Source organism: Dermatophagoides farinae, chromosome 3, assembly GCF_024713945.1.
Source record: "Dermatophagoides farinae isolate YC_2012a chromosome 3, ASM2471394v1, whole genome shotgun sequence".
NCBI classification, from domain to species: Eukaryota; Metazoa; Arthropoda; class Arachnida; order Sarcoptiformes; family Pyroglyphidae; genus Dermatophagoides; species Dermatophagoides farinae.
In genome coordinates this window covers 1,271,217-1,298,887 of record NC_134679.1, presented here as the reverse complement: position 1 = coordinate 1,298,887, position 27,671 = coordinate 1,271,217, and the positions used below count along the sequence as shown (strand labels likewise).

Genomic DNA, 27,671 nt, shown 5'->3' with positions numbered 1-27,671 from the left:
GATGATAATCGTGAACGAAACATTAAACAAGTAAGAAAAACATTGAATTGATTGTTTCAAACTCGAAATCGAATCGATTTGTTTTTTTTTTTTGATCTTATTGAATTCAATTATTGATTTGAAAACTGATGTTTTTTTTTCTTTTCTGTTGATTTCAGATGTTTTTTTTTGTTTTGCCAAAAAAAATGGATCACCATTTCGAACAAATTGTATCCATCCATCCATTCATATGTATGAGTCATAGAATCGGTTATTATTATTTACATCATCTCAACATCGCATCGAACAATAAGAAAAAAAAAGTTCAAAGCACTCATCATCCATCACCAAAGGTCCGACGTGTATACGCTTTTAGCTTTTTAACCAGAAAAAAAAGTGGAATAAAAAAAATTTTGGTTCTCGTTCTCGGTTTATTCATTTCATTTTTACAGCTTTTTTTTCCATTTTATTTCGTGTACCACACACACACGTACGTTTGTTCAAAATTTTTTTTATATTTCATTTAACGAGTTTACGCTTGAATATCATCATCACTATTCATTATCGACGACAACGACAACAAATGTGGCTAGATTTTTTTTTTTACTGTCCTGTCTAATCTATATATGGCTCAACTCTATGTCATACACTGATAAATGATTTTCCTTTTCCGTTTGTATTTTTTTTTGTTGGTCAACAAACCGGAACAGAGAATATTTCCGTATTTTGTTGTTTGAATGAATTCCGTTTTTTTTCTTTTATTACTTTACTCTGTATTCAAAATGTAGCATTTCATCACACAGTTATAACGGCCATAAAAATTTCTTTTTTTTCAACAAATTAACCAGGTGGTGGTGGTGGTGGAGGAGGTGGTGGTTTTGCTGTTCGAGCTACGAATGATGATTGTAATTAACTGTACGAATTTTTTTTCTTTGTCTACTGGTGATGGATCGATTCAATTGACATTTTTTCCATTCCACATCCGTCATTGTTGTTTGTTGAACCAAAAAAAAAAACTGAATAAGAAAATGGATCGTTTTCTCGATCATCAGTATAGTTAATCTTCAACACGTGATCATAATCATTGTTGTTGAAAAATACCTTTATTCTGTTATCATCATCATCATCATCATTGTTATTTTGACACGAATTTTGTCTCTTTTTTCTTTGTTCACAATTGCAAATCCTCTTTTTTTGCAAATATATTCAGCCATAATAATAAAAAACAAATTGCTCAAATATCAAGAAATTCCATTTACTATTGATGATGATGATACGAGTGTGTGTGTGTGTGTGTGTGTGTGAATGCGACGAATGCAATCGATCAGAATAACGATGACAGAATGTGTGATGGATGATGATTCATCAATTCGATAGAAGAGAGAGAGAGAGAGAGAAAAAAGCCAGAAATAAATGGCATTATTACATTTCGCATGCATCGACAGTGGCAATTCATTTTTTTTTTTTTTGAATTTGAAATTTGCATTAAGCATCATCATCATCATCATCATCGATGACTTTTGACCGAAAAAAAAAATAAATAATGCGACATTTGTGTTGGTTTGTTGTTCGTATACGAGATACAGGCCATATGTCTTGTATGCAGTGTGTATTTTTCACAATTTCATTCTAAAAAAAAAAAAATAAAAAATCAATGGATAGATGGATGGTTGACATTTAAAATAAAAAAATAAAATTTAAATTTAAATCAATTTAACATATCCAGATCATCATCATCATCATCATCATTTTCTTCAACTCTCACATGGTTTAATCACTATCTTGCACTTGTACACTGTTCTGCTGTTTTTTTTTTACTTTTCTTTCATCTTTTAATGATCATCCATATATATATAGCCATTAAGAAATAGCCTGGCTGTAAATCTTTTAACACAAGTGAATAGAGACATAGACACAATCAATTCTCATTATTATTATCATTGTGAGGAAGAAAATGATAATAATTTTATTTAATGTCCTGTTTCACTATTTTTTTTTTTTTTTTTGATGATCATGTGTGTCATTTGATCTTTGGGTGTGTACAGTGTTTGTGTGTATGTGTGTATGTATGCGTAATACAGGCAGCTTTAGAATAAAAAGGCTATAGCTTGAGGATTGCTATAAAAAAGATTCAGTATCAATTTTAAATGATTTTTTTTTTGATTCGAGTTTTGGTTATTTGCCATTTGAAACAAAACACCTGATGATGGTAATGATGATGATGATTATGATGATGTGAATTGATTTTAATGAAAAAAATTTTTTTTCTTGTTTTTTTTTATTGCCAATAAATATTTTTCAAGTATTTCGAGTAAATTTTTTTTGTTGTTCGTTTGTCCCAAAAAACAAGAATTTCTGTCTTTTTCATTTATTACCGTGGTAAGTTCTGTGTGTGTGTAATACACAAATTTTATGAAGATCATGATAGCGATAAATAAACGCTGCAGAATTAGAATCGGCAGCGCATTAGTAGTAAATTATAATGGCACGTGTATAGAGAGAATAGCAATGAGAGTGAATAATAGAACAAAACAAAAGAGCAAAACAGAAAAAATCCACCCCTAAAATGATCGGATCATTTAAAAATTGTATTCGCCCAAATAATCCACCACCAAAATGACAACAAACAATTTTTTTTTGATGTTGATAGTGGTCTCTGGTCGGGTGGTCGGTTATTTTCGTTTTTTTTTTTGTATTTGTTTCGTTTTTATTATTGCCAATTCTCAATGTAACCTAAAGGTAAATGGCCTCGAAATTGTTGTTGTTGCCGTTGTTTCTGAAACGAAATGAAACAAAATCAACAACGGTGATATTAGTTACAATTTACAATTTTTTTTTATTTCATTTTCTAGCCATTAATAGCTCACCAACAACAACCAATCATGGCCGATCTACCCGAAGAAAGAAATAAATTCGGTAATTTGCTGATTTTAGCAGAAAATGTTTGCCCTGTCGCTCTCTCTCTCTTTTTTTTGTTTTTCAATATGACTCAATCGAAATAAGATGACAACATATCCAATGCTTCGAGAGAATGGACATTGAAAATGATTATTATAACAATGCACGCAATCGATGTTTGTTTGTTTGTTTGATTCATTCAATTCGTGTTTGTGTGTGAATAGTTTTTGATATACAGATGCGGTCAGCTCAGTAGTATAATGTGTGTGTGTGGGTGGTTCAATGGTTCATTCATTGATGGATCAATGATCATTGATAAATTATAAGATGATGATGAACGAAAAAAAACCGGAAATAATGATGATGGTGCTATGCATATGAAAAAAAAAACGAATATTAATTTTTATTCATTAAAAATTTGTTGTCATTTTCGTTTGTTCGCAACCGGAAATTCTGTTTTTTGTTGTTGTTGTTGTTGTTGTTATTGTTATTGGTTGGTTCATCATATCACATCATATTATGTGGTCATGATGCTGTTGTGTACCGGGGTTTATTGATGCGTATATATTGTATGTTCATGTGATGGCCATCCATTAATCACATCAATGTGTATGAATACTTAGTCATTCTAATCACAAACAACAACAACAACAACAACAACAATGATGATGATGATATGGTGTGTCGTCACTCCTATTTCCTAATTATCATCATCATCATCATTTGTTATCATTATTATTCGTTTGGCCTTTCCGAACCAAAAAAAAAAAAAAAAAAATTCATGGACATCATCATTATCAATAAATTAATATTTTGTTGTTGTCTGTGATGTATTCACATTGTGTGTGATTGTGTGATTCATAGAAGAAATGTTTTCCGTTCATTTTCTTCACACACACACACACACACATGTGATCAATGTTGTTCATTAACATTGTGTCCTTAATTATGTGTTTGATTTGATGATTTCGTTGTCGTCGTTGTTGTTGTTGTTGTTGTTGTTGTTGTTGTTGTTGTTGTTGTTGTTGTAGTTGTGCATTTGACAATAGACAGACAATAAAACATTTGAAAAATTTTCAATTTCAAATCCATAAATTTATTAGTATAGGCAATATAAGAATATATAAAAGAAAACACTGTATTACAATGTCCATTTGTGTGCGTGTGTGTGTTGATGAAGTGCTAATTATTGTTATCATCATCATCATCATCTTAAAAACAATCTGAAAATTTGTATCAAACAAAGCAGAAAATTATACTCTCTCTCTCTCTCTCTCTCTCTCTCTCTCTCTCTCTCTCTGTGTGTGTGTGTGTGTGTGTGTGATTTCTTTGTTTTCTTTTAAATTGAATTTGTTGTTGTTTGGCCGAAAAAAATAAACAGAAACCATCTTTGAATATGATGGACGTATGTTTGGTTGTTTGGTTGGTTGGTTGGTTGATTGGTTCGGTCATCATGATTATGATGGACGAAAATTGTAAAATGAAACAAAAAAAATTCTTTGAATAGACCACACACACCATATGATCACACAAGACATATGGCATTGGTTGTAGATGTACATTTTATTCTGTTTTTAGTTGTTGAATATAATCATGGTTTGTTTATACAATACAATCATCATTTAAAAGAAATGCAAATATATCTGGTCATTGTATGGTCATCACATGTGTGTCAATTTTTTTTCTGTTTAAAATTCGGTCAGCAGGAATTTTTGAAATAAAATGTTTTTCGGACATGGAAATAAACAAATCATCACATTTGTACCAGTGGAAAGATTTTTTTTACATTCAAATGTTTATATTCAATGATTTTCGGATGTCAATATTTCATTGATAATGAACTTGAATGATGATGAATTTTGGTTTTTTTTTGTTTTGTTCTGTTTTTTTTTTTTTTTTTGGAATTCAAATGCAAGTTTCAATGTTTAGATTTCTGGTAGAAAGAAATCATAAAGTTTTTCATTTGTAAATGTGTAACTTGTCTTGATTGATTGACAATTGATCAATCGACCACAACAGACCAGATATATTGTGTTCATGCATATATGGACACAAAATCAGAATTATAAACAATGATCCTGATCATTTTCATTGTGAATCGGAAAATGTCTATTTTTTTATTTTATTTTATTAGTTAAAATGTAAAATTAAATTGTTCCATTTCTTTTAATCGATTGTTGTCGATATTTTGACCATTGTGATAATGTTGATGTTGATGTTGTTGTCGATGTTGATTTTGGCTCTTGGCTTTGTGAATTATCATTCATTTTCATACCAGTAGATATGGATGATATTGATGATAATGATGGTGGCGGCGTTGTCGTTGTTGATGGTTGTAATGGTGGTGGTGGTGGTGTTATTATCGATGATGATGTTGTTGTACTTGGTTCTGTTGCTACTACTGTCGATATTGTATCGGACATTGTACGTGATTTTATCATTAATTCATCAAATTTTTTCATTACCATTAATTCTTTCCATCGTTGTTGTATTCCAGGCATATATTGTTGTTGTTGTTGTTGATACTGTTGTTGTTGTTGTTGTAATTTTAATTGTTGTTGTTGTTGTTGTCGTCGTATATTACTATTATAATCAATATTTTTTCGTCCACAACAACAGCATAAAAATTTCCAACATTTTTTCATTCCATTACAAATTAAACGATTAATGTAGTAACAAATATAAACTATACATAATATTAATGTTATGACCATACCGAATGATACAAAACGATAGATTGGAAAATAAATTTCTGCATCATTTTGTGGTGATAACCGCTGATCATCATCATCATTGTAATAATTGATTAGATTCATTGATAATGATTGATTAAAATCCACAACAATACCATTATTATGAAAATTTAAATTTTCCAATACTTTTTTCGATGTTGATAATTGATCTTTAATTGATTTTTTATTACCACCATTATCGATGAATAATCGACAATTTTGTATAAAATTCTTATCAATTATTGTTGATATTTCATTATGGATAAAATATTGAAACCATTTATGCATCTGTATACGTTGTTGTTTTGCTGATTTAATTAATTGTTCATCATTTTTTTTATGAATATGACAATCAAAATAATGGAAAAAATCCATACGTATACAATCCATTTCATTCAATCGATCTTGTTCCATCATCATGGTCAATTCAATTAAACTAGCCGTATTCATGATGAATATTTGATTACCAATCAATAGATGTATATATTTATTGATAAACATTGCTGTCAATGGTAACATTGTTGTTTGTATTGATTTTGATTCAATTAAATTTTGTCGTCGATAAATATTCCACAATAATGTACTACCAATGGCATCATTATCATTATTAAATTTTTCGAAAATAAACACATAAATCTCTTCATTACGATCAATAAGACCAGTCACAAGACGGTAATGTTTATCATCGATATCCAATCTCAAATCCATTACACTTTGATGTGTTGCATGTTTTCTTTTAAAATTATATTCCATTCGATGCAATTTATTATCAATCATGTAAATAATTTGAAATAATTCAACATTTTTACGTTTGAAAAAACTTTGTATTATTCGTACATCAAATGATAATGGATTCACTGACATCTGTAGTTGATTATTATCAACATTGTATGCGAATAAATATCTACCTTGAAATATTAGATATTGATGTGTACTATATGAATAAACGATTGAATCAACCATTGGCCATATGCATAAATGTAATGGACAATCGGAAAATGTTTTCAATGGCTAAAAAAAGTGATTGATTGATTGATTTGAATTAATTTTAAGATTTTTTTAAACAAAAAATAATTACCAATGTTGTTAATGGTGGAAAAAATTGTAATGACGATGACGATGATGAACAATATTCACAGAATTTAATCGGTGTATATGATTGTTGTTGAAATAGATATAGATCAAAGTTTATCATTTTCAATAATTGGCCATTTTTCAACATTATTTCATCATTATCATCATCATAATCAAGTTTATTATAAGATGATAGATAAATTTGATTGATTGGATCATTATTGATTTCATGTTTATTAATTTCCATTAGAAATTTTCGTTTTGTATCACTCAAATTCTTTGTATTTAAATGATATTCAAATAAACGTTCACTGTTTGCCGTTTCCATTGTAAACCAAACAAATGTTTGTTGTTGTTGTTGCTGTAGCTGTTGTTGTTGTTTTTGTATCAATATTGCTGTCTGTAACAAAAAGCAAGAATATTCTTGAATTGATAACGTAAGTCGTGATCAATCTATCATCATCACATACCTTGATATGATAATCATTCAAATGTTCGTTTATCCATTCGATAACACTATATTTTTGGTCAATAATTTTATCATCATTAAATGATAATGTTTTTGGTAATCGATCAATAGTAAACGAATGTAATGCTGTATCATTGAATTGGAAAATTAGAAAAATAAAACGTGAACAAAAAACACACACATACACACACACATATACTCACTTTTATTATTCACAAGAAAATAGTAAAAAGTTTTATTCAATAAAAATATCAAACGAATTGATTGTAATTTAATTTTTACATTCCGTAAATGTTCACATAATTCTTTGCTTATTAGTTTACAAATTTTATGATTAATCGATGTTGATGGTATTGGCCGAAAATTTTGATAAAAACCATTCCAACAACTATAATGGCAAGAATATTCTTCATCAATTTTATGGCCAAATATACTGAATCCATATTCACGGCCCATATCTAATATCAATTGAAATTGATTATTATTATCATTATTATGTTTGTCCATATCGTTACAGGAATCAAGATTTGGAATGGCCATCATTCTGGATGAAATTGTTGGTCGAATATTTCGCTTTTTGTCATATGTTCTGGATTTCAAATTGTACACAGTACCGCTGAACATGATGATCATTATCAAAAGTGTAAAGCTGAAAATTGAAAATTTCCACCACATTGCCTGCATGAATGGATGTTTTTTTCTCTTTTTTGAAAATTTTTTTTTTCACAAACAAATTTAATCAAAAAAAAAAAAAAAAAAATTTCTTAAACTCGAAAACATTTTCACCCACTCATGGAACCATTTAAACCAATTTCAATTGGTTGTTGTTGTTGTTGTTGTTGTTGACCAAGTGGCAATTGAAAAAAAATTCGAAAATTCTCGAAAAAAACCCCTGCCAATTAATCAAAAGAATTTATAAAGATTACGGAATAATTTCATATTGAAATTTTTGTTCTTGAGAGTGGCAAAGTTTATTTGAAATGTGTTTGAAAAAATGTTTCATTCTCATCGTATTGTTTCTTTTCATACCGATTATCATTTTGAATATTGGTTTTTTTACCGAAAAAAAGGTGAGAGAATTGGGAATTTTTTTTTTGTCTTTTTTTGAAATTTTTGCTCATTCCTTGTGTATTTCACAGTTTTATAGCTGTCAATCAATCAAAAATAGTCTACAATATAGTCATCTTAAAACGTTAATCATTTATATGGATAAAAAAACGACCAAAGACAAGAATTATCAATTACACATGATTATCAATGATACGGCGTACATATTTACAATGGAATTTCGCCAATGTAATCAATCATCATCTAGTAATCATGTTGTACATCATTGTCGACGATTATATTTAACCAGTTTGTTGGAACCAACAGTATGGTTTCAACAATCAAAATATCATGTTGAAGAAACGATGATTAATTTCAATCAAAAATCAATACTGGAATGTATGTTCAAACCAAGTGATTCATTATTGGTATATCGTTTCCGATTGAATGAAATTTCAAGCCTAACCATAATGCGAAGAAAACCATCATTTCCATCATCATTGCAGAGAAAACGTTATGCAATCAATTCTAATCTGCCATCGATGAATAGTATCACAACGGCTTATGATTTATTTCATCCACCCAATGATGATCGTCCAGATCAAGGATATTTAATTTTTTATCTGAATGAAGAAATTTTGCAAAAAATTTCTGCCAGAACATTAGAATGGCAAGAAGCCGATGTTTTTTCATCCATATTTGATACCGATAAACCATGTATGATATTTGTCGATATGAACAAAATTACATTTGAAGATTTTTTAAATTTTCTACCACAAAATAATCTGCATGCACGTCGTGCTAAACGAGATTTACGTTTTATCGATTATTTTATTGCCGATTTTCCTACAGCAGCTAATAATAATGATCGTGCATCGTCCAGTTCACAATTGATAACCGAATTACGTATGGATAATGAACAAGGTAGTAAAGCTTTTTGTTCAGGTAGAATACCATATGGTTTCATACATGAATCATTGGTTCATGTTTGGTGTGTTGCTGAATCTACGGTATTAATATTTCCATATGGTCGTTTGGATCAATTGAATGTTCCAGATCCAACCGTATCGATAACCATATCGATTGAACAATATATTAATTGTCCACCGGATCCATTACAATTGACCACAGCCAGTGGTCTACTATTCTATCATCAAAATTATGTCTGGTATTTTTTGATCATTTATTTCATAACCATTTTTGGCTGCATTTTCTTCATGACTCAATGGCAATCGAATCAGGATGATGAAAAATTTCCACACAACCACCATCATCATCATCATCATCCAAATGTTGTTCCAAAAGTATTGCCCAAACCTCATCAACAACCACAACATCCTAATCGTTTTCATATGAAATGGTTTAAAATTATTATCAATAGAATAAGTGGTAATAGAATTCCTTTTCTAAGATCACAATCATCATCATCATCATTATCACCACCTAAACCTCATGATCATCATCATCATCATCATGATCATAATCATCGTCATCATCATCATCATCAACATCAACAAAAACAACAAAATTATTATCATGAAAAAGATGGAAAAAAATTGAAAAAACTATTGCATTTTAAATAATGAACACAAATTATTAATTAATTAATAAATATAATTCGATTATCGATAAAAGTTTTGTCGTTTTTTTTGTACATGACATTTTTGAATGACTCTAATTTCAGTTTAGTATTATAACTGTGCAATAAATAATAGACAGCAATGTAATGGTAATAACTTGCCTGGTATATTCATTCAATGTACACGTTTAGTGTGACTCATCATTGATTTTATCAATATTTCAACAGAATTTATCATTAAAATCGAGCATGTTTTTTGTTTCCATTTCCAATTACATTTATTGTTCGATTGAGATGAAGAGTACAAAACAACAAAGAACAAATCGATGAAAAGAAATGAATCAAAATCGGTCTACCGATATATTAATAGTGAAAATTCATTAAAATAAATAGAAGAAAAAAATCTTCTGATAATCAAATTGGAAAAATTTTAACTGGTAACGAAAAATGGATTCTTTACGACAATATCAGCTCGGATTTTCATCTGTTTCGTTCGATGCAGCATTTCCTGAACGTCGACGATATGAGCAATTTCTTGAAGAATATTTTGAAGAAAAGGACATGAAGTTTCAATTTCCAAATCGAAACAACAATAGAATTCGAAATCGTAATCGCAATCGTAATCGCAATCCAAATCGCAATCTCAATCGTAATCACAATCTCAATCGCAATCTGAATTCTGCATAAAAAATTGTGTAAATATCAGATTCTTGCTCGAAAAAAAAAATCATCTGTTCGATTTTTTCGTTAATTATTAAGAATTCGTCTGGTTTGTATTGTTATTGGACCACATTGAAAATTGTGATCATTGATAAGCCGACGGCGAATCACTTCGTCAGATATATTCATATCAATGGAAACCAATGTGCTAATTTTTTTTACTGTATTTAATTTTTCTTGTTCATTTTGTTTTCATTAAAATTTTTTTTTTTCAACAATCATTGTGACCAAAACAGAAATTTCTGGATAAGCAAATAATTGTCAAATCAATCAGTTTTTTTAATAAAATCGATAATATGGTTTTTTTATTATTATTTAATAAAGAAAAGAAAATTTTTTTTTCTTTTTCCAGCAAATATTTCATTGGATTTGTTTATAAAAAAAAATTCCATGATAATGCATATAATAGAGTAATATTAGTTTAAATTTAGACGAGATATTTCAGACAACAATAATTCATCACCAATCATTGGTGTTGATCCATTCGAATTGATTAATTGATCATTTTCATTATTGAAATTCGGATTTTTTATTGTTGTTGATGATGCTGGTTCTTTATCACAGAATCGATGCACTGTTGATGAATGTGATGAAGGAATTGAATAAAAACTATGACGTATTATATGATCCGGTACAGTTGTATTGGCTTTTGACCAATTATAATATGTTGGATTATTATCAATGGATCTATCATCATCAAACATCATAACTTGTTGCCGTTGTGTTATATTTGTTTCCGATTTCTTTTCAATCATACAAATTGATTTGAGAATTTCCTTGAATAATGAATAATAATTACGATGAAAATCAAAATATTCATTAAGTTCATGATCACCAAAATCAACAACATCTTCATCGGTGAATGGTTGATCAATTATTGATTGATATTCAATTGGATCATGAAATATTGGATTCCATTCATCATCGAACCAATCATCAGAATTTTCAATGAATAAATGTGGTTGAAATTTTTGATGATCAAATAACCAATGTTGAAGATCATTACGTAAACGATCCAGATTGAATTCCGGTTTTGGATGAAGATACCAGCAACGACTTGAACCACGATAACAAACATCCTTTGAAAATGATTCACATGGCTGTGTACGTTCTTTACAATCATGCAATGGTCTTGGTCGTATCTCATCGATTCCATGTGCAAAACAACATTGATCACCATATGGACATTCACCGATTTCTGATTTATAAATACATAATTCCGTTTTATAACGATCAAATTTAATAAATCGTTTTGATGATAGTAATTGATTATCACCAATTACCGATACGGTATTGGCACGATTACGACCAGATGATTGTGGTGATGATATCGATATCATTGAAAAAATTGATTCATTCGATGACTATATGAAAATATATCATTATTGTTATATTTTAATATTTAAAAATCGATTGACTCACCATTGATGATCGACGTCTATGTTGTTGTTGTTGTTGTTGTTGGTGATGTTGATGTTGGTGATGTTGGTGAGGATGATGATGATGATGATTATAATGTTGACATGTTAACATATCTATCATATTGGAATTTTGGTTAGTTTTTTTTCGGGGAAAAAAAATTCTTCGACAACTTACTTGATATTTTTGGACTATTTGTCATCATCATTGTACCGGTACTCAATGATACACATCTTTCACGTATTTGTGGCAACGGTTCGTTATTGGGACTATGAATCAAAATTTTTGAATCAAATTCTTCATCATCTTCATCATCATTATCATCACAATCATTATTATTATCTGGTTCTAATTCTATTTTCGGTTTTGTTGCTTTCGATACCATCATTACCTGTTGATTCATCTGTTCATCTGGTTCAATTTCACAAATTTTTTTAGATTTTTTTTCTTCATTTTTTTCATCATTGTTGATGAGCAATAAATTTTCAGCTGATTGATTCATTGTATTAATGTCTCCAAAATTATCATTATCATCATCGAATAATGATTCAACATCTTTGCTTATATTCATTTGATTGTTCGATGGATTATCGTCCTCGTTATCATCATTTTCTTCATTCACCAATTTCGAAACATAATCATTCCAAACCATATCGTTTGAATGAGAAAATTGTGAATCATCCATAAATGATACTTGACGTCGTGGTTTTTCTATTGGCGAATTATCATCCACTCGTTCATTTGTGGCATCATTACATTTGTTTGTTTCAAAATGATTCAATGAATTGATAAAATTTGATGCTTTTTCCAAATCAGATTGCTGCTGCTGCTGCTGTTGTTGGTTAGGAAAAAAATCCATTGCATTCGGATTCAATGATAGATTATTCTGATTGGAATATTGTTGTAATGAATGAATATTCATTTCATCATCACCACCACCGGCACCAATTCGTTCAATATAATTTGCTAAAGTTGAACATTGTATCGGTGTTGTTGCATTTGTAGGCGGCTGTATTTGTTGCTGTTGCTGTTGCTGTAACATTGTTGTTAATCGTTGTTGTTGTTGAAAATAATATGAATGTGGACAAAATAATCTAGTCATCATTGGCTGATTAATTCGTGGCTGTCCTTGTCCTTGACCTTGACCAATCGTTGGTGTTAATGATTGAGGTGGTGGCCAATTATTAATCGAATGATTATAATTACCACATTGGCCATTATTATTTCCTGTTGTTGTTGTTGTTGTTGATGTTGATGATGATGGATTGAAATTTGGATTGACAAAATCATATATCACAGATTGTTGATTATTTGCAGATGATGGTTGTGGACACCGTTGAGTAATCGATATTTGTTGTTGTTGCTGCTGCTGCTGCTGCTGTTGTTGTTGTTGATGAAATTGTACCGCTAATGTTGATAACATTCGATTTAAACATTTTTCCGGATTTTTAGGAATCTGTTGCATAGATGGCGGTAATATTTGTGGTTGCCTTGGATTTACATTGATACCGGATGTTGTCGATGTTGTTTGACCAAAACCAGGTGGTGGATGAATACTTGTCATCGATGGATCATGCTGTTGTTGATTTGCCATCATTAAATGTTGATGATGGTGATGATTATGATGTGGATTCATCATCATCATCATAGCTGCACCTTTTGTCAATTGTCTTTGATTGAATCGTTGTTGTTGTTGTTGAACAATCGATTGGATCGATTGATGATTCGATATTGGTCCAAATTGGATGGTCGATGAATTTAATGTTGAATAATTTTCCTGTTGATTCAATAATTGTTGCGGTTGCTGTGGCTGCTGTAATTGTTGTTGATTGATAGCGGACAACATCATTTGCGATGATAATGAACGTCGTTGATGAACATTATATGGAAAACGACCTGTTGATTGTTGTTGTAGACTTGTTGTTATCGAATTGTTCATTGATTCAAATGGCTGTGTTTGTAATAAATTCTGTTGGTTCTGTTGATGTGGATCAATTTGTAAAAATGTTACTAAACCGGGATTATTAACCGAGGAGGACGACAACGACGACGACGATGATGATGATGAATGATGATGTTGATGGCCAACATTATGATCTGCGACACAATCGTTAATATCATTTTGTGTTTTAATAATTTGAACAAGTCTTGATTGGTTTTTCGATGATGAAGCAGCAAAATTCATCGTCATTATATCGTCGAAACTTTTTAAAGAAAAAAACAAAATCAAATTTAATGGATTAAAACAATGAACAAAACAAAAAAAAATTATATGAAAACATTCTTACCACCGAATATTTTTTTTTCAATTATTATTTATATTCGCGTTGATTGATTCATTGAAACATCAAACGATAATGAATTTTTTTGATTAACATTTTCTTTTTTCAATTTGATCAATTATCTATTATTTTTGAATTAAAATTTTTTTTGTTTCACTCTTTTTGATTTATAGAAATATCGAAATTCAAATTTGACTAGATATTGTTTACGCGCGTTTCAGGCATTTTAACTGGTCGATTTTTTTTTTCTCTGGGCTATAGTTGATATAAATAAAATGATGATTTGATTATTGAAATTGAAATCGACCACCACTACAACAACAACAACGACAACAATTAATAATTGACATATATAAAATCATCATCATCAAAATTGATCACAATCAATCAGCAGATCGTACACATACACACACACAGAGAGAAAGAGAGAGAGAGAGAGAGATGAATTATTAGTGATGATGATTGAAAAAAAAAAATTTTAGCCATGAGATCATTTTTTCTATATCAATCAATCAAAACGAAAAAAGATTGCTTTTCATAATTTTTTTTTTTTTTTTTTTGGTTTTAGAAAATGGAAATGAATATCTCATGCCAATGTCATCAGATGGCACTACTTGTTTCGTTTTTACTCTATTCGATTTTTCATCATCAGTTTTTTTTTTGACATTGAATATTTCGAATTTTGTGATTCCAGTAAACTTTGACATCACTATTAAACACACACATAGCAAACGTCGAAGATAAAAAAAAATTGAATTTTTGGTTATATTTTCATCGTCATCATTCATTATTAATCATCCTATATATACGTCACCTGTCGCATGTCAATGTTACATTTCATTTTAACAAAAACCTTGATTGGATACACCCACCCACTAATATTGGAAATCTTTTTTAGTTTCATTTTTGTTCCAAAAAAAAAATGATCCAACATCACCAGCATATTCGACATTCCAATCCATAGTGCGTGTGTGGATGTGTATTTTTTAAATGACGTGGGCGTCCATAGAAAAGTTGATTATTTTATTTATATATATACATCCAGTACAGTAGCTCTAGTTTTATATTATATATTTCATTATGCCGAAAAAACAAAAATTCTAATTTTACCTTGATTTTTTTTCACTATAGATCATCATCATCATCATGTTTGTCAAAAACGAACCGGAAGTTCAGTACTGTCCATCACAATGTTCAGATTAAAAACGAAAACAAATTCCAAGAAAGAAGAAAAGAATTTATTTTGGAATTTGGATTCACCAAAAAAAAAATAAATAAATAATTCCGTTTCGTTTCTCAAAATCTTTTTTTAATTAACCAAAAAGAAAAAAAACCAACAACAAACATCGAATCTTTCATTTTGCTTGGTCAAAGATTTTACATTTTACGATTTGTTGCGAAATACACACACACACACACAAACATCTCTCTTTTATTTTTATTCATTTTGATGTTTGAAAATTTTCAATGAATGGAAGCTGCTGCCGCTGCTGCTGATGATCATCATCATACGCCGAATCCTTGGAATCATCATGAGAGTTTGTTGCTGCAAAAAAAAACACCACACACACTCTCTCCAAGAAAAAAAAACACATCAAACCAATCCTGTGCTTGTTTTTTTTTTCTTTCTCTTTTTCATTAATAATAAGTAACTGAAGTAAGTATTTCGTATCCTTATTGCATTCATTGTAAATGTCCAAATTGAAAACGTGTGTGTGTGTATGCGTGTGGTTGTGTCGGCTATGTTTTTTGTCGATTATTGTTGTCATTTAGACTGTCGCAATCGAACAACAACGACAACGACGACGACGACAAAAGTCCAAAAGGGAAAAATTTTCATTTCATTTTATTCGGGCATTTTATTGATTCTTTGAAAATTCATCTGATGGTTTATGTGTGGATGAATGTTTCATCCTGATTTGGTGGGTTGTTGGTTGTTGATCAAAATTCGGTGAATTTTTTCTAGTCAAAAAAAAAAATTGAGTGCAAAAAAAAACTTGAAATTTCATTGTTTTTATAATGTGATAATTATTATCTTATTGTGACAAAATTAATTGTGACATTCCCGAAAAATTATGATTTCAATTCAACATTCAAAATTTCACAATTTCCGATCATCATCATCATCATCATCATCGTCAAAAATGAACAGAATAATCATGAAAAATATGAATTTCATTGATATTAATAATTTATTTATAAAAATTCTTTTCATCATATTTATCTCTTCACATTATCATTATTCATTAACGGTATGTATTTTATATATGTGCAAATCATTCACATCATCACATTTAATTAATTAACTTTGTTCATTCATTTGTCATTGTTTTCATTACGAAACAGTGAAAATGTACATTTTCGTTGTTCATTTATATTCATTTATAACAAAAAAAAAAACAAATTCAATTAATTATTCAATCGTTACAGTCGTTATTTTTATATTCTACATATAGCAAATTAAATAGTGAAAGAAAAAAAAATCCTTTCTTGTTTTTCATTTATTATTCTTGAATCAAATTACACAATTTTGTTGCTGTTGTTGTTGTTGTTTTTGTGCAATAGACAGTGATAGTTTTGTTGTTGTTGTTTTTTTTTGTTTTGTTTCAACAAGAAAATTAATCGGTTTTCGTTTGTTTTGCCATCAAAATTTGTACCAACAAAAAAAAATAAAAGAAATGAAAACAATGTACCAATGGCTTGTAAATTCCTATTTTTCTAATGAATAGAGTAGAATTGGTTACGATTCTGGTCATTATTATATTTGAATGAAAAAAAAAATGAAATTAAATTAAAAATTAGAGTCTCTCTCCCTTTCTCTCTCTCACTTTTTTTTAGGCAGCAACAAAAAAAGAAATAAAATGAACAAATATGGGCAGATGTTTTTTTTGCTTTCTTTTTCTTTTTTTTTCTCTCGATGATTTTGATGTGCTAATGTGAATGTGTACATTGGAAATTTGCGTGAGCCATTTATGGTGGCCACAATTTATTGTGTGTGTGTGTGTGTGTGTGTGTGTGTGTGCAATTCAATTCATATAAATTTCAAATGTTTCAAAGTCAATTTGAAAATAGGAACACGAAGATGATGATGATGATGATGACAACAAACAAGCCACAACGACAGCATCAATTGTTGTTGTTGTTTGATTTCATTGCATACAACAACATTGATCTTCGCCCATAGATTGATTGAAGGCCATTCAATTTTTTTTGTTCTTTTGTTTTTTTTTCTCTCTCTTGATATTACACACTCATTCATCTCTTTTTGCTAACGTTTTGAAATTTTTTTTTCTCTCTCTCTCTCTCTCTCTTCGTTTTGGAATTTTCGCTAATCAACCACACACTATCGATTGATTGATTGATTGATTGTTTATCAATGTACCATACATTTTTTTTTCATTCAAAATGAGAGAAAGGGATGGGAGAGAGAGAGATCAATGAATTTGACTTATAAAACGATTCATCTGATTTCTGTTTTTTTTTTCTTTTTTTTTTGTTTTTGTTATCAATTTACAGAATGGACAACGTTTATTGAAAGTAGCACAGCCACTACCACCGGCACCACCACCACAAATTATAACGGATGAATTTAGTCCATTAGTTACGGCACGTTGTGATCGTGGCGTAATGTACATACAGATTGTATCACAACAACCATTCTATGGTGTAGCACATACACGTGATTATCGTAAATCACCATGTATGGTTATTGGTGATGGTTCATTCAATACAACATTGAAAATTAGTTTATTGGCACAAACAGATGATGAACTTTATTGTGGTGTTCAACGTTTTAAGGTTAGTGAAAAATTTAAACCAAAAAAGATTCTTTATCCCAATTGATCCAAATTGAACAGGGTGAACGATCAGTTGGATTAGCTGTACGTATGCATAAATCATTGGAATTATCGGAAGATCGTTTTTTCTATCTTACCTGTCAAAATGGTTATCAAAATATTCGTGGTGGCACATATCGTGTGAATCTAAAACTAATCGATGCCAATACCGAACAAAGAGCTGTACGATTAATACATGGCCAACCATATAAACTTCGTGCTGAACTTTCACCAAAAGATAGTGTAACAACATTACGTATGAAAAATTGTTTTGTATTCACTAAATCAAATGATAATGTTGAACTTATTGATCGATCTGGATGTCCAGCCATTACGAATTTAATTACACCATTCTATTATAATGATTCAGCCATTGGTGAAGCATACATTGCAGAAATGTTTAAATTTCCACAAGATTCAAAAGTACATTTTCAATGTGATGCATTATTATGTAGAGAAAATTGTGTTGAACCTGATTGTGAACATACTGGATCCACTAACGATGATCGTGAATATGAATTGGATGCTTATTCACAGGTGTCTGCATCTACATCGGTTTTCATACGTGAACCAACCGATTCTGATGGTAAACAAACAGAAAAAAAATTCATCACTTAAATTCTTAATTATTTTTCTCTGTTTTTTGTTTCTAAATCCCAGCTCTAATGGACGCAAATCAATCCGATTTAGAATGTACTGAATGGCGTTTTCCATGGCTTATTACACTATGTATTTGTTTGGCAATCATGTTATTGGTCATGTTATTATTGAATCTATTCATGTGTTCATCGTTAACATGTCGTTGCATTAAAACCGATGTAAATGAAAAAGAACCCACAGATTTTGATGATTATGATCCATATCGTGCCGATTGGACAGCACCAAATTCATTGCAAGGTTCCCGATATTCATTACAACATGCACGGCAACAATATCCAAGTGATGAAACATTACGTTCGGATAATACTTCGAATCCAGATTATCATCATCATGATAATAAAGGATTTATACCAACAACAGCCAATAATCAACCACAGCAGCCAAAAAGATCCAAAAGAAATGTTCAACAACAACAATCAATTAGCAGTATATCAGAATCGGATAATGAATCAATTGATCGTAATCGATATCCACATCATCATCATCATCATCATCCGGATTTCACTACACAACAAGGTTCATTACGTCCAATACGAACACATGAAATTGATTATAGTTTCGATGATGATCATCATGGATATCCAAATAGTAATATAACAAATGTTAAACGATATTAAAAATTGAAATTATTCTTTATAATATATCCTATTATGTCATCTACTTTCTATATTATTATTATCCAAAATTCTTTCAATTAACCCATTCTGGTCGCATTTTATTCTATGTTTTTTTTCCATTGATCAATCAATAAATCTAATATAAATTAATTTTCAATTGATAATAATTTATCCATCTATCTCTCTCTCTCTCTCTCTCTATATATATACAAAATAATAAAATAAAATTGTCATGGATATTGATTGATTAAGGTTCGATCAAGTGGTAATTGATTTGTATGTATCGAGATCATTTGTGTGTGTGTGTGTGTGCGCTCATTGTAGATTAACCAACAGCATCAGCAACATTAACAACAATCAGAAAAAAAAAGAATTCAATGGATCCAGATAACGTTGTTGAAATTGAATCCATAAATGATGATAATGATGACGAAGACATTGGTGTCTTCGTTGAAGATCAACACCAAAATGAACAGAATGTTGATCATAATCATGACATTATTACCACCGACAACCACTTTGCAAATGAAATGACAGTAACATCGATTTCAGAATTAACACCACATCGTTTGTTTAATCGTCATCATAATAAACGACCAAATAGTAGTATCAGTATCGGTGGTAAGTGGAAAATTTTTTTTTTTTTTTTGAAAAAAAATAAATAATTTTCAAAATTTTTTTAGGTAAATTGGATCAAAAATCTAGCTTGAATACAGAATCGATTGAATCAAGTAGTATGCAAACATTATCACCACCAACAACATTACAGAAACCAATTACAAAAAGATTACATTCATTAGTACAATTACCCGAACAATTGGATGCACGAACAAAAATTGAATTGAAAGCAATTGAAACGGCCAAAAATAAAGAAGAAATCAAACAAAAACCATGGAGCTATAGGGCAAGAATTTGTGTGTACAATTTTCTCAATTATCCAACTAATATTTGGTCATATTATTATCATTTTGTCATTGCAATCATTTTATTATATTATCTTGGTCTGATAATGTTCACGTCGAGAACAACGTGGGAAGAAAAATGTTTTCGTTATGAAAAAGATCATCGTCTTAAATCATATTTTGAATTAATAATTTTCATACAATTCATTATGGAATTTTCATTACGATTTTGGTCATCACGTGCAAAAGTTCCATATAAAAATCTTAATGTAACACAATGGATTTTTAAATATTTTTTTGGCCGTATATCACATCTTTTCGATATATTATTGGTTATTGGTGGCATACTATCCACAAGTTGTTTTGTATGGCCACAATTACCCATTGATTTTACACAAGATCTTTATGCATTAATCATGTTACGTGGTTTACATCGTCTATTCAATGTAATACAATGGACTAGTGTACAAAAACGTGATAGTCCATGGCGTATCCTGTTGGAAGTTTTTCATGATGGTGGACATTTATTATTCGCCATGTTTTATCTGGTTTTATTGATAATATTTCTGGTGGCATATGGAATATTTTTAGCCGAAACAAATCCTGATCATGATCATAATAAAAAGGATACAAAAATTGGTAATCTTATGGATTCATTATATGCAACATCAATTACATTATTGACCGTTGGTTTTGGTGATTTTTCTCCAATCACTTATGCTGGCCAAGCATTAATGGGCATTGGAATTTGGATCGCTTTAGCATTGTTTGCCATACCAAGTGGTTTGATTGCAACATCTGTTGCATTAAAAGTAACAGAACAGGAAGAGAGTCGTAAACGTAAAATCCGTAAAATGTTAGCATCAACTTTGATACAACGGGCATGGCGTTTTGCACATCGACAACGACAATTTGAAATGGTCGTATGGTTAGAACATATGCGTCGAACTGGACAAGAAAATTCGATACCAGTACGAACACATCGAACATTATGGGAAAAAATTGATCATGTACTTGAGAATCGTAAACAATTTTTCGCTACACAATTCATACAATTATTATTGTTGAATCGTGCACGACGAAAATTTTGTTCAGTCGTAATACCAGATACGGATCCACGTCCAGCAATGAAATCATATAAGACTAAAAATAATGATACATTGGAAATATTACAAAAAATTCATCAACAATTAGAACAAATGGTTGGCCATCATCGATCAACCACCAGTGAACAAACCTCGAATAATAATAATAATAATAATTTATCAACATTGGAAATTCTTGAAATAAATCTTGAACAAATGGAACAAAAACTAAGTGAACAGAATAGATTTTTAAAAGAATTATTATTAAATTGTTAACTTGAATAATTCTGTCATCAAAATGAGAAAAAAAAATTTCAATAAATTATCAAAAAAAAAAAATTGTTTTGTTTGCTGTCATCAAAAAAAAGGTCAATGTCTATTATCGATTGTTAATATCGATAGTGACAACACTTAACACTCAGTCATTCGATTGTAATCAACTATCAACTACTTCAGATTTTATTTCGAAATCACTGCAGCAATATGATAACAAAATATTTTTCATTTTAGTGCAATAACCATTCAATCATTAATTAATTTAATGATAATTTTAATATTTTTGAACAACAAATAATTGCAATCAATTATCGATTTGATTTGATCACAACATACGTACACACACACACAATAAATTAATGTCGGAAAAAATCAAAAAAAAAGAAGAATCAATTTCCGTCTGGCGCCTAAATTAATGATGATGATGATGATGATGATGATGGCGACGATTACATCAAGGTTAAGAATAATGCACCAAAAAACCGTGGTGATGTCGATATACGATTTTTGAGAAAAATTCCACAGATTAATGTGATGATGATAATGATGATGATTCGCTATAATGACATTCTTCTTGGCCTATATTGACCATGATGATGATGATGATTTATTTGTAAATTTGGTTGCTGTTGATTATTATGATAATTATTCAATAATGGTGACATTATTTGATGATTATTTAATTGACGATTCTGTTGTTGTTGTTGTTGTGATGAAAATAATGGTGATGGAACGGAAATAATTGGTCCAGCTGATGATGATATTACTGGTGTTGCTGGTGCTGGTGTGCCGATATTATTTGTAGTGTTGATCATCGATGTTCGATTAATTCCTTGATTATTTGATTGATTAGCTGTTTGACCTGTTGTTGTTGTTGTTGTTGTCGTAGTGGTGGTAGTTTTAAAAAAATCATCATCATCATCATCATCATTATCAGTGTTATCATCATCATCAATGCTTGTATTACTACCGGATGATGCAATTGGATAAAGATTTTTTAATTTTTCCAAATTCAATTGATTCGGTCTAGTTATTGTTGATTTTGGTAAATTACTATTTGATGATTTATTCGGATTCAATAGTGATGGTGTTGGTGGTGGTTGCTTTGATTCATTCGAAATATTATCGATTATAGATGTTTGAGTTATTGAATTTTTTTGAAGTGATTTTGATGCTGTTGTTGTCGCCGTTGTTGTTTTCGAACGATTCTGTACTGTTGTTGTTGTTGTTGTTGCCGTTGCTGCTGCTTGTTGATTCAATATTATTGATTGTTTCGAATTCAATGTTGATTGTAATGGTGTTTGTTGTTGTTGTTGTTGTTGTTGACCACCACCAATGACACGATTTGATAATGCCGTAGATGATGTATGTTTTCTACCAGTGGTCATTGTTGAACTAACATGATAACGTTGATTATTTGTACGTAATAATTCTACCAATAAATGATTGGCTAATAATTGTCTATGACAACTTTCCATCAATTGTCTGATATGATCAATACGTCTTTCAAATGTATTTTGTTTGGTTTCAATTTTCATTGACATATTTGCCACACGATTTTCAGTCATTTCAACACGACGTGATAATTCTTCAATTGATTGTTGTACTAATTTTGTACGTAATAAAACTTCTGTTTGACCATCACTATAGCTTTGCATGACGGTTTTCCAATCAACTGGTCGCAATAATTCACGAAATTTATTCAATGCGGCCAAAAATTGTACTAGTGCAATGAATTTTTGTGCCATCGATAGATAATCATGTTGTTTATATATTTGCATTGGACGTTCACGAAAAAAATTCGATACCAATTCATATGTACGATGTGCTTTCCATGAACGATATGCACGCTGTATAAGAATGGCTGCGGCAACTTTTTTCCTATTACGTATGTTATTCCGTTCAACTTCTTCAATTTTCAATGCTAAACCAGTGCCAATAATACCGGCAGGCAATGCAAATATCGCTACACCTAATATTGTGAACATTGTTGAAATGATTTTACCAATCCATGTAACCTGTGTGGAACGAATCGAAAAAAAAATCGAATCAAGTTAATTTTCAATCATCAATAAAAACTGGTTGCAGCTAGTTTTGGATGCGAATTTTTTTTTGTCTGTTTTCTAGTTTGTTTTTGTTTGTTATCAAATTGTTGCTTTTCACTTTGCTAGAATACAATGACATTTCTTTGTTTCGTCTTTATCTAGCTTGATGAAATTTGATTCAAAAAAAAAAATCTCACTTACCGGCACACGATCACCATATCCTACTGTTGAAAGTGTAACGATCTTTTTTTTTTGGTGAAAAAAAAGAAGAAGAAGAAGAAGAAGAAGCATTGAGAAAAAAAAATCTGAATCAAAATCAAAATAAGAATCAAAATACTAACCGCCCACCACATAGCATCGGCAATACTATTGAAATTATCATTTGTATCTCTTTCAACTAAAAATGCAACATAAGCCAATACACAAAGAACAATAAATTCAGTATAATAAATAATAAACAATTGTTCACGTTGATCATAAATAACCGATGCTAACACTTTCCATGGTTTTAATGGACGATTTAATGTCAATACTTGTGCTACTTGAAAAAAACGATGAAAACCACGAAATGCTGATACAACAAAAACTTCATGGCCAGTTTTACTTGGATTAACAATCAATACAATGGTTGTAAAACTTAATATGACAAAATCAATCAATCTGGATGGTATTGTTAGATAACGAACTTTACCCATTAGACCACGATAACGTTTTTTACAAGCACAAGACCAAAGACCTAAACCGAATTCAATATTAAACCAAACAACAACAACCTTTTCAAGCATATAAACAGATTTTATTGCTTTTTCCTGTAATGGTGCCTGTTGAATTGTTGCACAAATTGTCAATATTAAACAGACAAATACAATAACAAAAACCATCACATGATACGTAATTGACCATGGTGTACTTGTTGATGGATGATTTAAAAATTGATATATTGAAAATCTTCTACGATAAAGTTTCAATGCACCAGCTGCAGCATTAGCCATTGCTGGATCATCCGGTACGATCAGATCATCAAGATAGGCCATTATATCCGATTTACGACGATCACGAAGTTCACGTTTTTTTCGTACATCATCTAACATTGCCATAATACGTAATTTATTACGTGCAGCTGTTATTGATGAATTTGCACGTGGACGATGATATGATTGATTTGTTGGTGAAGAACCAGAATGTGTTGGTGATGATGGATTTATATAACCATTCGATTGATCAATTTGAATACTTGGTACTGATTGTTGTTGTTGTTGTTGTTGTTGGTATGGATCTTCAACATCTTCATTCACATATGAATTACGACGGCCACCACCAATTCCAGCTAGACCGGTATTCCACCAACTTGGTTGTGGTGGTTGATATACCGGTGGTGGAGGTGGTGATGATACCGGATGTACTGTATTATATGATTGTTGTTGTTGCAGCTGCTGCTGTTGTTGTGAAACTGATGATGATGTAATGTTCAATGATGAACGATTGAATGAATTTCGATTGGATGCCATTGTTGTTGTAACATGCAGAATAATTTTGAAGAGAAAAAAAAAAGAAATTTTGTCAAGATTTTAATCAATTAAAAAAGTCTAAAGATTTTGTTTGCCTTCAACGAAAAAAACAAACAAACATATCGTCATTTTGTTCATTTTTTTTTTGATAATCAACAACATTGAGTCGACATCATCATCATGGCCGAAATGATGATTACACTAGCTTGACTTATGTAAAAATAATAATGAAAATCGATTCTCTAAAATGGCTGCATGTCTATTGATGTGATAAATTTGCTGGTATCAATGGTATCAATTTGATTTGGCTATTTGATTTGTACACATTATTATTATTGTAGTGGTGGTGGTGGTGGTAATGGTAAAAATTTTCTTAGGATTTCTTTTCCCCCCACCCACCACCTCCTCATTGATTGATTAATTGATTAAATTCAATTCAATTATTTTGATTGGACAATTAATTTTTTATCATACAAAAAAAACAGATTAATCAATAAATAATGATCATTGCCATTACTACTACTACTACTACTACAACTGCTGCTGCTGCCACATGTTGAACACTTGTTGATCATTGTTGATTATTGATGATTTATCGATATCATTTAATGAAGGGGGCAAGGATTACTGGTGTTGATTGGTTTGGATTGAATTTTGCATAAATTTCAGATCATTGATTCGAATATCATCCAAATGAGCCTGGTATGAAAAAGGGAAATGCAAATTTACAAATAAAAAAAAAATTCTCCCTTCATTTTTTTGTTTTGTTTTGTATGAAATCAAACATTTTCATTATTGAATGAAGCCGAATTTATCAAATTGACGCGCCATTTTTGATGATTTTTTTTTCATTGATATATTAATCGTTGTAATTCAATATCTATTATATGTCAAGATTATTTTTCTGTTTCCATCAAACATTGATCATCTGTAAACAACAACAACAACAACAACAACAACAACAAATAGCAACATATATAATTTAATTAAAATTTGGAAATTCAAGAATTTCCATCATCATCACCTGTTTGACAATTGATGATTGTACAAAATCGACACAATATTTCTAAACGATGTGAAAAATTTACAAAATTCACACAAATGCGGATACCGAACACACACACGTTTCCGGATAATAATAGTTTCAATTTTTACTTTCACTTGTTGACCACCTTTTTTTCCAGTTTTTAACTAACTTTATCATCATCATCATCGTTTAGCATTATTTTTATTTTCAGATTCGATTAATTTGATGTTTGTGTGTGCGTACAGATTATTGGATGATGATTTCAGTTGATTCATCAATAATAAGGAAATGACACTAATTTAGTTTCGTTTTTTTTTGTTTACTGTTGATTAGTTTCCCAAAAATAAATATCCAAATATAGTCTGGTCCAGTGATGAAGATGATTTTTTTTCTGTGGAACAAAAAAAATTGTTTTTTCTTAACAAATTTTAGATGGTGTGTGATGATAAATTTTTAATAGCGAAAAATAAACAATTTTGTAATGCGGAAATTTTCTCAAAAGTTTTTTTAAATTTTATTTTAAAAATTAACGAAAAGAATTTGTTTTGAATCGGGGGAGTTTTTTTCTTTGGTTGGCAAAGGTATTATAGACTAGATTGTGGACAAAAAAATGTGCGTAGACAAAAGATTTGAATTTTTTTTTTTGGCATTTTTTGGTTACAAAATATTTGGTATAATATTGATTGAGTGTGACAACAACAACAACAACAACAAAAAATTGATTGATTAATTGTATAAAAAAGAAGAAAAAACAATTTCATCAAAAAATTTATCGATGATTATCCCATAAAACTTCGCTATTACCATCATGATGTTCAACATATTTTCGTACCACTTTTCGTGGTGGAATATCACCATCTTTGACGAAATAATATTCAGATTCTTTGTCCAATTCTTTGGCCAATTTTGCCAATGCAATCGGCAATAATGGCACCGGTATCGGCAACGGGATCGGTATGGGCATATATTTCTTTCGTTTTTTCAATTTCATCAACATCAATAGATATGGTGTACTTTTTTTACCAATCAATTTTCGTACCAATCGATGTCCGGCCATTGCAACCAATTGATCTTCGAATAAAACATTCACAATTATTGATATGATTAATATGGTCCATAATAATCGTCTGGAACGTGATGATAATGATGACGACGACATTGTTGTTGCTTGTTACTGTCTCGATGTTGATTCAATTCTAAAAATGTTTGTTGAATGAAAAACAAAAGGAAAAACAAAAAAAAATTAATGATTCATGCACGTGCATCAACTTTAATGGCCAGTGTCCAAATTCAAAATGAAAATGATGACCAAAAAACGTTTTGAAAATGATGATGATGATTTTTTTTCCCGTCATCTTTTGTTGTTTGCTCTTTTTTGGTTTCTTTTATTTTCTCACCATAACATTTTTTTTCTCGGAAATAATAATCAGTCGGTTATCGGCGAGCAAAAAAAAAAAAAAAAAAAAGAACAACAAACGATAGCCATAATTAGTTAATGTGTGCATGTGTGTGTTAT

At 30.2% G+C, this 27,671-nt stretch overlaps 6 protein-coding genes across 12 annotated transcripts; 3 read left to right on the top strand and 3 right to left on the bottom strand.

Moving 5' to 3' along the window:
* Window positions 1–9,834, top strand: LOC142597377 (uncharacterized). Its single transcript, XM_075729165.1, has 4 exons — window positions 1–30; window positions 159–469; window positions 7,670–8,222; window positions 8,292–9,834. The coding sequence occupies exons 3-4, from the start codon at window positions 8,133–8,135 to the stop codon at window positions 9,780–9,782; spliced, it is 1,581 nt and encodes a 526-aa protein (XP_075585280.1). The 5' UTR covers window positions 1–30; window positions 159–469; window positions 7,670–8,132; the 3' UTR covers window positions 9,783–9,834.
* A 938-nt stretch (window positions 9,835–10,772) lies between these two features.
* On the bottom strand, window positions 10,773–14,614 carry LOC124498218 (uncharacterized). Its single transcript, XM_075729730.1, has 4 exons — window positions 14,206–14,614; window positions 12,095–14,121; window positions 11,921–12,033; window positions 10,773–11,862 (listed from the first exon to the last, which is right to left on the bottom strand). The coding sequence occupies exons 2-4, from the start codon at window positions 14,106–14,108 to the stop codon at window positions 10,915–10,917; spliced, it is 3,075 nt and encodes a 1,024-aa protein (XP_075585845.1). The 5' UTR covers window positions 14,109–14,121; window positions 14,206–14,614; the 3' UTR covers window positions 10,773–10,914.
* Window positions 14,615–14,904: 290 nt separating this feature from the next.
* Window positions 14,905–19,462, top strand: LOC124498588 (uncharacterized). Of its 7 annotated transcripts, XM_075729159.1 has the most exons (6): window positions 14,919–15,243; window positions 15,331–15,856; window positions 15,973–16,451; window positions 17,716–17,997; window positions 18,057–18,621; window positions 18,696–19,462. In XM_075729159.1, exons 3-6 carry the CDS (start codon window positions 16,275–16,277, stop codon window positions 19,310–19,312), a joined length of 1,641 nt encoding a protein of 546 aa, XP_075585274.1. In that variant the 5' UTR covers window positions 14,919–15,243; window positions 15,331–15,856; window positions 15,973–16,274; the 3' UTR covers window positions 19,313–19,462. The 7 variants fall into 7 exon arrangements, with proteins under 7 accessions (XP_075585278.1, XP_075585275.1, XP_075585274.1 ...); XM_075729163.1 differs by lacking the exon at window positions 15,973–16,451 and having other exon boundaries at window positions 14,905–15,162; XM_075729160.1 differs by having other exon boundaries at window positions 14,905–15,162; window positions 15,331–16,451.
* Window positions 19,463–19,631: 169 nt separating this feature from the next.
* On the top strand, window positions 19,632–21,575 carry LOC124498152 (uncharacterized). The gene is made up of 2 exons (XM_047061866.2): window positions 19,632–19,933; window positions 19,996–21,575. Exons 1-2 carry the CDS (start codon window positions 19,690–19,692, stop codon window positions 21,573–21,575), a joined length of 1,824 nt encoding a protein of 607 aa, XP_046917822.2. The 5' UTR covers window positions 19,632–19,689.
* A 147-nt stretch (window positions 21,576–21,722) lies between these two features.
* On the bottom strand, window positions 21,723–25,594 carry LOC124498349 (uncharacterized). The gene is made up of 3 exons (XM_075729649.1): window positions 23,962–25,594; window positions 23,822–23,863; window positions 21,723–23,593 (listed from the first exon to the last, which is right to left on the bottom strand). Exons 1-3 carry the CDS (start codon window positions 25,126–25,128, stop codon window positions 22,133–22,135), a joined length of 2,670 nt encoding a protein of 889 aa, XP_075585764.1. The 5' UTR covers window positions 25,129–25,594; the 3' UTR covers window positions 21,723–22,132.
* Window positions 25,595–26,645: 1,051 nt separating this feature from the next.
* Window positions 26,646–27,446, bottom strand: LOC124498271 (uncharacterized). Its single transcript, XM_047062004.2, has one exon. The coding sequence runs from the start codon at window positions 27,312–27,314 to the stop codon at window positions 26,925–26,927; it is 390 nt and encodes a 129-aa protein (XP_046917960.2). The 5' UTR covers window positions 27,315–27,446; the 3' UTR covers window positions 26,646–26,924.
* Between the last annotated feature and the right edge of the window lie 225 nt (window positions 27,447–27,671).